This window comes from Podarcis bocagei, assembly GCF_964188305.1.
Source record: "Podarcis bocagei genome assembly, chromosome: 6".
In the NCBI taxonomy this organism is placed as follows: domain Eukaryota; kingdom Metazoa; phylum Chordata; class Lepidosauria; order Squamata; family Lacertidae; genus Podarcis; species Podarcis bocagei.
In genome coordinates this window covers 49,069,052-49,081,517 of record NC_138130.1, presented here as the reverse complement: position 1 = coordinate 49,081,517, position 12,466 = coordinate 49,069,052, and the positions used below count along the sequence as shown (strand labels likewise).

The window sequence follows — 12,466 nt, the reverse complement described above, 5'->3', positions numbered from 1 at the left end:
ATGATTAGGTGTGATATAGCCCACCAAAAATCTGCCACAGAGCCTAGGTTCCTGTGTTTTTTGTGAAACCTAGACTGGAGCTGTTCTAGGGAACTGGAACACGTAAGAAACTGAGGCTGGATCAAGACACATCAAAGAAGCATTTCATAAACGTGTTCTAAACTTTGTATGAGAAATCGGGTTGGCAAAAACAGAACTCTACAGCGCCACCTGGTGTCACAGTGTTAGAAAGCATATAAAGCCCTTTTACTTTGCCAATGTAGCCAATGTAGCCGAGTCCTGATTCCTGCCCCCCGCCTTAGCAATACAATAATAATTATTTGTTGCTGTTAAATCAACTTTCGTCTTTTTTTCTTTTTTCCCCTTGGCATTTTGGTAAAAAAAAGTGATTCCATGTATCACATAGCTGACTAAGGGTTTAGGCTGAAGTTATTAAATACAAACAAATTCTATGTTGGGGAGGCAAGCACACTCTTGTACATGCTCATGCTATTTATTCATTTCTGAGGCTCATGATTCTTAATTGTGTCTCCTCCTATACAACTTAAAATACTTAGGTTGTGTCACATTTTGATTGGGCACAATATTGGCAGCACATTTTCCTTCTCAGTAATCCAACTGGCAAGAGCCTTGTCTTATACCTTTTAAAAAAACAAAACCAGCCCACCAGAATATGGCTCATTGTATGATACTGAGTACACAACTCTGGCACACTTTTAATCAAAGAGGTAGCCAGCTAGCCATGGCTTACACCAGAAATAAGACAACAGTCCAGCAGCAGTTTAAAGCTGGCAAGTGTAACAATATGCTTTTGTGGGTTACTAAGAATGATGCATCTAGTGAAGTGGAGTCTAGCCCAAGACAGTTCATGCCACTGTATTTTCAAGAGACTAGTACTGTTTGTTTTGTTATAATGTTCAAGCAGCACTATGATCTGCTTGACAATGTCATCGTGAGGATAAGAAGATTGTAAAACACATTGGTTAACTTAAAATGCTGTTACAAAAAGTAGAATGGTGCAGGTAATGGTTCAGATAATGGTTCAGAGCCTCCATGCAGGCAAGCCTGTCCTATCACACAGCCACATATTGGATTGCCAAAGGCCAACATGTAAAGTCCAACGTCTGTAAACATGACTATCCTAGTTGTGGCCCAGAGTCTGTTCATCTTTTGTTCTTTAGGCTGCTGTGAGCGCATGTCAGGACACTAATACAGTCGTACCTTGTCTTGCGGCTGGGATCCGTTCCAGAGCCCCGGCTGCTAGCTGAAAAGGACGCAGGGCAAAGTGCCGCATCTGTGCACAGAACGGTTTGTGCTTCCATGCATGCGCAAGCAACAAACCTGGAAGTAACCCATTCCGGTACTTCCGGGTTTAACGTGGACGTTCGCCAGAATGGACGCTAGACAAGGCGGACGGTCATGGAGGTATTACTGTACCCATTAAAAATCTCCACTCCTGCAAATGGTGGTCTAAGAACAAGGCACCCCCCCCCACGACACACGGGTAAGCATGGAAGGGGAGACCATGCCTCAAAGTATGGCACCTGCACTTACTCCAACTTCCCCAAGGAAAGAAAGACGTGGAAAGCACTCAAGGCCACAAAGTATCTCTCACCAGAATAGGGACAAAATGTGGATTGGCTTAACCTTACCTGCGAGTTTTCCTTGTACAAGGGGATATAGGGTAAATCTGTAGTGTGTAAAAACAGAGGCCCTGGTGGCCGCTATAACCCCACTGCAAACAAACTTCCACTACATCCCAGGGAAAGCAACGAGGAGCACAATAGCAGACTCGTCTTTGGGTATTGCCACTGCTGGCCAAACAGTCACGACGCTCATGCGTGCAGGATATGAACCAGGGCATATGGAACAGAACAAACTGAAACTACAGAGCAACTCCCTACTGTAGAAAAGATGAGCAACGTTGCAAATGGCTACCTTGTGTTCTACAACTGGTGCAGTTGGAATGGAGACCCTGGGAGCTTTTCATTGGGAGATGAAGGACAAAGATGAGATATGCGGACTGTAAGAATCCCTAGGTGATATGACACTCTTCCCCATATTCACTCACGTAACAGCGCCACCTGCCCGCAATGAGCATCTAGTCATCACTGTTCTCATGTTTCTCTTGTCGCTCCACAAGCATCCAGGCAGCTGTTCTCTACCTTTTTCCCTGCCAAGGACTCAAGACAGCTTACAGATAAAAATGGTGGCCCTGCAAAAACAAATTAGACATGAGCTTGCAGTATCTCCAAATCTGGGAGAGTTGTGTACTGCCATTAACCAAATGAAAAACAAAAAAGTCATCGAACTTGATGGGATACCTGCCAAAGTCTTCAAAGTGAACAGAATTGAACTTACTACACACAAGCTCATCTGAAAAATATGGGCGAGAGAAGAGATCCCAGCAGACTTTAGGGATGCCAAAATTATCAATCTTTTTTTTTTAAAAAAAGGTGATAGAATGTATCGTGCAAATATTGAGGCATCTCTTTATTAACAAATTCTTGAAGGATCTTAGCAAACCTTCTCCTAACTATATCTGAGGGCACCCTTCCTAAATACCCAAATGGTTTTTGAACTTCTAGGGGGGGCAGAGGGTATGATTTTCACTGCTCGACAGTTTCAAGAAAAATGCAGAGAGCAAACCCAACCCCTGTATATGGTGTTTATTGACCTGACTAAGGCCTTCGACACTGTAAATCATAATGGAATGTCCTCTCCCTTGAAAACGTCCTCAAGGAATGTCCTCTCCTTGAAAAATAAACACAAGAGACTGCAGGTGGGTGGTGGAACCAAAAGGGTTAATACCTAGAGGGTCTGTAGAGCTGGAAGCATCTTTCAGATATTTGGGCCCTATGTTGTTTAGGGTTTATAATAAAATTGCATGTTAAAGTTGCATGCCTTGGCAGACTTGCCAAAACAAAAACGTCTGTTGCAGGTGCTGAAAACAACATGGTGATGGCACTTGCCTAATATTAATTGGCAGGGCGTTTCAGAATGTAGGTGCAGAATGGTTATTATGTGGCACTTGTAGAAGCGCCAGCTGCACAGATCGAAGCCGTCAAATGGGCGTAGATGGGGTAAGGCGATCCTTCAAGCAAACTGGTCCCAAGCTGTTGAAGGCTTTATATACTAATAATAACACCTTGAATTTGACCTAGTAACAAACCAGCAGCCAGTACAGATCTCTGAGCAGAGGTGTAATATGCTGACAGGGTCTCACTCCTGTTACCAGTCGTGCAGCATTCTGCACTAACTGCAGTTTCCAGACCAAGCAGAAGGGAAGCCTTACATAGAGTTCATTGACGAAATCAAATCTTTAACGGTGCCTGGACTACTACTGTACTGTGGTCAAGTCCAGCAATGGCTGTAGCTGTTGTACCAGCCAAACTGACAAAAGACATTTCTAGTTCTTACATTCAGACATTACTGAAATATTTGTCACTGCAGATTTGCTTCAAGTATCTGTCATATCATGAGAAACCATCAACCTGCCTGTATAAGGCCCACTGTTAGAATCACATCCATGACTTGAAGTTGCACTACTTTCTTGCTTTTTCCAAAGCCTCTAGTTAATGGATTAGTTACCCTTTTACCCAGGCCCTTAGAATAATTGGTTTTCCTGGCGGTGGTATTTTTATTCTTTTCTCCCTTCAGTCCCACAGCTCCAACGCATACACCAATGTGGCTTAATCTGTAGCAGCAGAGTGATGGACTCTGTTGCAAGCTCTGTGTGTATTATTGTCAGCTGTGCCTCCAGTGACAAAAGCTGGTTCCCAAAGCGTCTGCAGACTGTATGCTTGCTCCTTCAAGGGGAGTACAACCGTCTCCAGGGCAGGCAACTGGCTAATTTCTCAGACACGGGTGTTACATATGTAAAAGACAATCAGAAACTGGAGGTGTACAGTGGTTGTGTACACACTCCCATTTACTCCCATGTGCTCCTGTTGCTGGTTTGGGAAGTGGTGTACACACACACCAGCTTCAATCCAAATAAAGAAACAGAACAACCTAGTTGTATTTTGAGCCAATAACATGCCTTGCATCCAAACAAAGCACTGAATTGGATATTAGTTTAGATGCTGTTTTTTAAAAAGGCAACAATATCTGAAATGGTTCATATAGTTTCCATTGGATCTAAGAAAGAATTCAGTACATATCAGAAGTCTGTTACCTGCCAATGCAATTCATCCAATAAAAAGGTATTATTAGAATGAAGCACAAAGACTCCTTTGTAAATGAATGACAGTTTTATTATGCACACAGCTAAAAACAAAAGTAGAGAGGTCCCCTCACACTTTAAAACTTTTTGGTTAACCTAAACTGTTCATCACCATCTGTAAAAGAGTAGATTGGGATAAAAACTTGTGTTATTTGGCTGTTATTATGCATGTATTGCCTAAACACCAGCTTCTGGGCTAGGATATTTCATTATTTATCTGCAAACTGTTGTTGTATGCTGAAATAATTTAATAAAAATAAAGAACACTATAAAAAGGTATTATTTGAAACATTTTGGATATTGCCTGTCCTAGGGATCAACAGACAGTATTTCTCCAAAATTGGAAACTAACAAGGGATGTTGTAGACCTTGGGTCTGAGTTGAAAGGTGTCAGCAGAGCAGCTTCTTAGTTTAAAAATGGGGTTCTTTACCTATGTTTCAGGGGATCTGTACCCAAAAAATACTTTTTTCTCCCAATGCTGTAAATAAAATTTGTATGCATATTTTGTGTTTAGTGTTTGTGCCTATATGTGTTTGTGTATATTTTTTCTGGGGAGGGGGGTCCATAGCTTTCATCAAGTTCTCAGAAGAGCCCATGACCCAAACATGGTTAAGAGCCACTGGTTTAAAAGAAACATGACAGCATTACCTAATCTCAGCAAGCAAGGATATTTTAGTTTGCCTGAATGAAAGCCTCCCAATTCTCTAATGGCCTAACCCCGACTCGTTTTTCAGGATGGCTCCGATGCCTTCCAACAGCCTCCTGCCAAGCAGGAAATCAGCAAATGTGAAGCTTTTCTCGCCCATTGTATCTGCACTGACAGCTTCACCTGCCGAACTGCTGCTTGTCGTGACGCAGCTTTTAAATGCCAACACAGCCCCGGCGGGCGGGGAGGGGAGAGTGAGAGAGAGAGGGAAAAAAGCCCTGACAAGAGCACAAGCTCCATTGCCGCTGAAAGGAAGGCGGCGCGCGTTACATAACCTGGTGTGGCCGCGCAAAGGGAGCAGCAGTGCAGCTGGAATCAAGCCGGCGCTTTATCCGCTGCAGGGACAGCGCAGATTCGAAAGGGAGGGCGACAAATTTCAGGGGCAATCTTATTAAGCCAACTTGCTGCGGAAGGAGCCCAGTGGATATTTTTTTTTAAAGACAATTTTCAAGTCAATTACAAAACAGCAAGAACCGCCTATGAATCATAACATACCAGAAAGTGGGGTGGGGGCATTAAGTCCCATTTAACTTATTGCGATTTTCTTCGGGGTAAATATACACGGGGGATGTTTCGCCGACAGCCCGCCATTTCCAGGGCACGGGCAGCAGCAGCGGCTCTCCAACGCCTTTCCCACGAACTCTCGTCATGGGTGACGGAAAGGAGAAGCGGGAGCGGCGGGCGCTTCGCTGCCATTTTGCGCATCCTTGCGCTTTTTTATGGCAGGGGAGACGGAGAAGCCGCGTCCTGCACTGAACAGAACGGGGAGGCTCGGAGCGCGTCACGTGCCCCAGAGCCTTTTCCGCGGAGTTTAAGTACCCGGATGCCGGAACTACATTACCCGTCAGGCCCCTGACGCCTCTACGCCTGCCGCTCGCCGTCCAGGCCGGAAGGACTTGGTGGCACCGTGACCTCCGGAGCTTCCTTCTTTCCGAGCCAAGCCCCGGCTGAGGTAAGACACGAAACAGGCCTCGGGAGCGTATCCGTGTCCATCGGGGCCGCGGCGGCACCCCGCCGGCCATCTATGGCCGGCATCGACCTCCGCTTCCCCCGGCCGATTTCGCGGCGGGAAACATTTCGCGCTTCTTTTCGTGCGGCTCCCATGAACGATTCACTTCCCGCTGCCGGGCGAGCCTGGATTTTCCTTTGGCTGCCGAGGCCACGAGCAGCGGAGGATGGGCTCCGACGGGAGACCGAGCTCGAGGGGAACAGGCGGAGGGGGATATTTCTGTCCTCGTGATTTTGTGTTTTAAAAAATGTCTGTAACGGCAGCCATTCAGGGCGATCCCTCAGAACAGAATAGAATAACACAGTTAGAGGATTCTTAAGATATATGAAACTCCTGCTGTCACAAATATTTTTCTTCTACTCCGTTTTAGTCAAAGGCCCTGTTGTATTTTTTAAATGAGCTAACTTTCATATTGCAAGTCTTTAAGCTTGAGGTCCATACACCAAGAAAAACTTGGTGCAGAAAGCAGTACTGTATGGGTTGCAAACATTTTCATTGAAAAACTTTCAAAAGAACATAAAAACATTGGGGTATGTGTTTGTGTGTGTTTAACCTGTACAGTGCTGTGTGAGACCATGACTATAGAGGAGAAAGTAAGTTCCCATACAAAAAAGCTGCACTCTCAAACTTTGGCATTTGAGAGGGCTTTGAGAAACCATAAATAGTGCATTAGATTGATAGGAACACTGTGTGTGAGATCTAGAAATGCAGTTAAAATACTTGTGATATAGAAAACAAGCACACTAGATACTGAAAGTGTTTTAAACTGAAAGATGGGTGGGACAGAGACCCATACTAAAGAATCTTTCTACACTAGAGACAGCTGGATTTTCTAAATAAGCATCCTAATAACTATTTATTTTCAGGTTCACAATGGGCCGTGTAATCAGAGGTCAAAGAAAAGGTGCGGGGTCAGTGTTCAGAGCCCATGTGAAGCACAGGAAAGGCGCAGCAAAGCTGAGAGCTGTAGACTTTGCTGAAAGGCATGGCTATATCAAAGGCATTGTAAAGGCAAGTACCAAGTTGTTTGGATGTTCTGTTTGTATTCTTGTAACTTACGTTTTAAGAAATCATAATCCCTTTTTCCCTAATAAGAGTAGTTATTAGCAGTTTATACAGTCAAGAGAACTAGTGCAGGCAGTATTATTTTGTTATGCATACTTTTGTGAAATTCTAAAGTACAAAATTTCTGAAATGATTTGATGTTTTTAAGATTGACACAGTATGTATTAATACGATGCATGTTTATATTTGTATTTTATCATCTTGATGAATCTGGTAGTATGTTGAATGTGGGTTATGTAAATATTAACATCTACATGAAACCACTGTCAGCAGTATGCAAATCATACTGTCTTGTTTCCATTTAATAATACCATGGAGGCTATTGAAGTCAGTGTCTGGAGGCAGTCTAGGGGGCAGTGAGAACAAACAAGTTGAGGTTGAGACCCAGACAAGACTTGAGGTACTGACTGTGGGTAAGGAAATAAACTGCATCATGACATGGTTTATAACTTACCTTGGATGGGGAATTCTGCAGTGGCCCCCATATCTCCAAAACTCAGTCAGTAACCTGTGCTCTGACAGGCTCCAACATTGCAGGTCTTAAGAAAAATCCTAAAGTCACACTATATTTTCTTAATGGTTTTGTTCTGCTGATGGTTGATAACAATAGAAAAACGAGATGGTAGGGAAGAAGGTAAGTGCATACCAATAAGGTAGTTCTGAAAAATATTTAAGCTTGCTTGAGAGCAAGACAACTATAGGCTTCCATTTAAAAGGCAGTGGCAGAGTTGAAAAGCACTGAGGCTAAGGGACAAAACTTTTGATTGATTTAGGGGAGGATTGCCTTTATTCCAACTTTGTTTAACCTCAGCCATTCCCAAATGGAAAATATGTGGAAATGAGGCAGCTCATAAGTTATGTAGATATGTAATATTACCTAGTAGGGCTAAACAGTTATCTCAAATGCCTGGCCTTTTGATCTGGAAAGTGCATGTAATTCACTGAGTATATTGGCAGTGTTGCTAACTATCTGAAATTATAAGATTCTTAAACTGTATTTATATTTCAATAGGATATAATTCACGATCCTGGTCGAGGAGCTCCTCTTGCCAAGGTTGTTTTCCGTGATCCGTACAGGTTCAAGAAACGCACAGAATTGTTCATTGCAGCCGAGGGCATTCATACTGGGCAGTTTGTTTACTGTGGCAAGAAAGGTGAGTAAAGACAATAAACAGTTGTGCATATTTTTGGAAATAGTTAGGTAACTTGAAAATGTAGATTTCAAGAGAGGTGGCACATTAGAGTGATACTGCAGCTCTAAAAAATGTTTTTCATGTGTACAAATCTTTTAGCTCAGCTCAACATTGGCAATGTCCTGCCCGTTGGTACTATGCCAGAAGGCACTATTGTCTGCTGTCTTGAAGAGAAGCCAGGTGATCGTGGTAAACTGGCCCGTGCTTCTGGGAACTATGCCACAGTTATCTCCCACAATCCTGAAACCAAAAAAACCAGAGTGAAGCTGCCTTCTGGGTCCAAGAAGGTGATCTCCTCTGCAAACAGAGCAGTTGTTGGTAAGTGTTGCCTCATATATATGCTAGGTTTTATGCCTTATAAGCTGAAGTGTTTGTAGTTTAAGGACACTGCAGTACTTGCAGAATCTGGATTGTAGAGGTGTTCTGGCGCTTCCAACTAATAACACTTCGAAAAAGGGCTTAACATGGAGGAGGTTTTCTGCAAACTCAACCGAATTGGCTATTTACTACAACAGCAATCCATGATATCACCATTTTACTAACTTTCTTATACTAATTTAAGGCCTGTAGTGAAAGAGAAGAACATAACCATGACTGATTATTTGGAGCTTAAGATTTTCCAACTGTCTAGTCAAGCAAATTCATTTGGTCTTTGATGTTCTTTATTGAATAATTGTGACTTTGAGTTGGCAGCTGGGTGTCTTAAAAGAGATTTTTTTTTAGCATATATTATTTTGCATTGAGTCTGACCTCTTTAGTCTCTGTTGACAGCAGAAGGGCATTGCTGATAGACAATGGGCATATTGCATTGCAAGAATGAGAAGGTGATTAAGCCCCTGACATTGTTGCATTCTTATTGGTGTCTTGGTATTTGTCACTATAGCTGCTTGTAAGCACTTAAGAAATTAGAATCCAGTCTTTAAAAATGACATTGCACAAAATGTGTTCTGTGTCATTATTTAATACTGTGTTGCCACAGCAGTGGTCACCAACCTCTTATTTTTTTCCTCTTTTTTTGCCCTGGGCACATTTGGAATTAAAAAAAATGTTTTACTGCAAATTATCCAAATATACAATAATGAAGAAATATACAGAAAAAGGAAAGTGTATAACTAATAATCATAACAGCATAAATATAATACAGCTACAGGTAATCACATAATATTCCACTTTTAGCTTTTCTTTGTGGATTACACAAATTTGGAATTTTGAGAGTGCCATGGACATTACTCCCTCTGGTCGCTTTTTTCCTGCCCACCCAAAAAGCGAACATAGACAAACTTCCACTTTTCCAGGTGGTCTGGATAAAATCATTCAGCAGAATTAAAACAGATCCTCTTGAATCTGCATGGTTTTACATGGTCTCCCCCCCCCAAAGCATTGTCAAATTTTAGCTTAAAAAGGTAGACTTCACAGAATCATTCCTTGCCAGCACCGGGAAATCATTGATCCATGCCATGAATCATGATTTTTACATAGTACGACAACAGAATCACAGAATACATCTGTGATCTGGTTATGTGTGGATAGATAATGGTTTTGATGGAGTCCCTATAAACAATGGGGTTCTGTGTTTTGGATCCATGTTTCTGCACCATGGTGACACTAGAAAGTACTAAATGTGACATTCATTCAATGGAGACTGATGCAGTATGTGATAATATGGTAGTAAGAGAACCTGTAGGAAAAACTTTTAATTTCAAGACATTTACATTTACTCAAGTTTCTTAATTCATTGTCTTCGGACTTCACTTTTCAGTCTTATTTTTCTTCCCCCAGGCTAGATTGCTTCACTTTCCCTACTTACCCTCACAAGTCACTCTGCTTTCTGATCAGGGGCCAATCTGAACCTTAGAATACACATAGTGCTGAAAGAGTGAGTGGGAAAGGTCCTACCACTTCTTCCTTTAGCCTTGATGTGGGAGGTGGTGGCTGTGTTCTGTTCTGAGATCTATGGGTATAAGGCAGTATACAAATAATAATTGCCACCCCTGCCACCTTATAACGGAGTCTAAGAGACTTGTGGGCAGCCTCAAGGGCACACATTAGCATCCTCAGTGCTGCAGTCTCATTTAGAAGTCTGATCACAGTACTAAATATGGAAGGTTCAAATATTTTTACCAAAGTGAACTGTGAGACAATATGAAAGCATTTCCCAGAAGCAAAGCAAATGGAAAGTTTCGAATGAAATAATTTGGTAAACATTGTCTATTGCTACTATTAGTGCTCAGCACTTGGAAGGCCTACAAAGAGCATAACTAACCATGTTTAATGGGAACAGTTAAAGCACTAATACTGTTTTTGGAAAATAATAACAGGGGAAATCTCTTGCAAAAAATCTTCCAGGTATTGTTGCTGGTGGTGGTCGTATTGACAAACCTATCTTGAAAGCTGGACGGGCTTACCACAAATACAAGGCAAAGAGAAACTGCTGGCCACGTGTCCGTGGTGTAGCTATGAACGTAAGTCTTTCTTGCACCTGCTTCCTCTAGTTACTTAACCTACTACCTTGATACACTGATGGTGGTTCGCAGTTTTAAGATGTAATCTATTTTAGTGACATTAGACAAGGAAAATGGAATGGAGAGGGAGAAGAAATGTAATCAGACCTGGCTAGTGACTCCTTCATAGTATGGAGAATACGGTTCCACAAGGATAGGAACCAACAGGTAGCTGGTTCCAACAAAGATAGGGGATTGAACTGGTTCCTCCTGCAGATGAAGCCAGATAAAATGGCTGCTAATGGAGATAGTGCTAATATGCCCTAAGTGTCCATCCAAGTTTTCTTTACAACCATTACATTAATGAAGCAAGCTAAGTTTTAAGGCTTGTAATTCAATATATATATCTGTAGTGGTGCTGTCCCCATAACGAATGTTTAAAAAAATCAGCATTCAGTTCAAAGGTAAAACAAGCTAAGTTGTTAAATCAACAGCAGAATGTAACACCTTCACTTTGTAGCATTTCCTGAAGGTCATCAAATCATGCCTTTTATCTAAGCAAACTATGCAGATAGAGCTTAGTGATAAACTTTGTTGCTGGTTTCTCTCTCTTCCCCCCCTTTTTTTTGTATTGGAAATAATTTCCTGCCTTATTTTTTACTCTGGTTGCTGCTTTTCTTTCATAGCCTGTTGAACATCCCTTTGGTGGTGGTAACCATCAGCACATTGGTAAGCCTTCAACCATCCGGAGAGATGCTCCAGCTGGTCGCAAGGTTGGTCTCATTGCGGCCCGTCGTACTGGCAGACTGCGTGGAACAAAGACCGTGCAGGAGAAGGAGAACTAAATATTCAGTTCAATATATTCATAAAGAAATAAATGCTACCTTTTGTTCAAAACTGGTACAATGTGTGTGAGAGGCATTTTCTTTTTAGTTTTAACAGTTTGTCTAAACATTTTATAGATGTGTAAATGGTCCTGAAATTTTAATCACCTTACAAAGGAACTGTTTTAGATTGTGTATGAAGTTGTCCAGATAGCTCAAGTATCTGGTATACCAGTTTGAGAACAGGAAGCAGGACTTTGGGCCTTTCTTCTGATCCAGCAGGTCTGTGTGCTGTTTCATCAAGCTTCAGGAAGGCAAGATCTCAAACTTGGTTCTTAGTACACAATGCAACATTCTTACACTTTGCTATATAGCAAAGACATGTCAAATGGGAGTAGAAAGAGAGTGATATGCTTAGATTAATGGCAAAATAGAATCCTTTAAACAGTTCTATAATGCTGAACAAAATGTTAGGTATGTTTAAGGCACTTATAATGTTCTGCTTGTGTAATAGGGCCTTCCTGTCCCCTTTACTCCCTGGCACACTATAAATTTCTCCAGAGGGTTGGGGGTACACACAAGTGGAAGAAGTCCTGTTGCATGAGCAGAACGGTTTGCAGTGTTGGATACAAAAGCCCAGTTTTGTCTTAAAGAAGCCTGTTTAATAAGGACCAAAACTATGCAGCTGCACCCAAGGGTCTTTTGGCAAACTTGGGAGGAGGGTGTCTCCCTCCAAAAGCCGTTTCACATGGTCACCTGTTCAAGGAAAGAGGGATAGTCAAAGCAGCCCATATCCAAATAGTGGAGAGATGTTTTGATGGTACATCAGTTTCCCTAGAATGTCATTTTGGGCTGCTTGGAACATGGCTCAAAGGACTGCATCCAGAGTTAAGGCTACTGCTTATACAATATATTTTCCAGCTTCCCCACCTTTTTTCTTGTGACAGCTCTCACAGCAGCAGCACAACAACATGAGAAAGATTGCTACAGCAGGTGCAAGTA

At 42.1% G+C, this 12,466-nt stretch overlaps 1 protein-coding gene and 1 long non-coding RNA gene across 2 annotated transcripts; one reads left to right on the top strand and one right to left on the bottom strand.

Annotated features, from left to right (window-relative positions):
- Positions 1 to 303: 303 nt before the first annotated feature.
- On the bottom strand, positions 304 to 5,628 carry LOC308588684. The gene is made up of 3 exons (XR_014008871.1): positions 5,428 to 5,628; positions 1,783 to 2,215; positions 304 to 1,752 (listed from the first exon to the last, which is right to left on the bottom strand). It is a non-coding gene; the product is annotated as an uncharacterized lncRNA (long non-coding RNA).
- Positions 5,629 to 5,740: 112 nt separating this feature from the next.
- Positions 5,741 to 11,546, top strand: RPL8 (ribosomal protein L8). Its single transcript, XM_081197232.1, has 6 exons — positions 5,741 to 5,884; positions 6,808 to 6,952; positions 8,019 to 8,160; positions 8,299 to 8,517; positions 10,546 to 10,661; positions 11,327 to 11,546. The coding sequence occupies exons 2-6, from the start codon at positions 6,815 to 6,817 to the stop codon at positions 11,483 to 11,485; spliced, it is 774 nt and encodes a 257-aa protein (XP_081053358.1). The 5' UTR covers positions 5,741 to 5,884; positions 6,808 to 6,814; the 3' UTR covers positions 11,486 to 11,546.
- Positions 11,547 to 12,466: the final 920 nt, after the last annotated feature.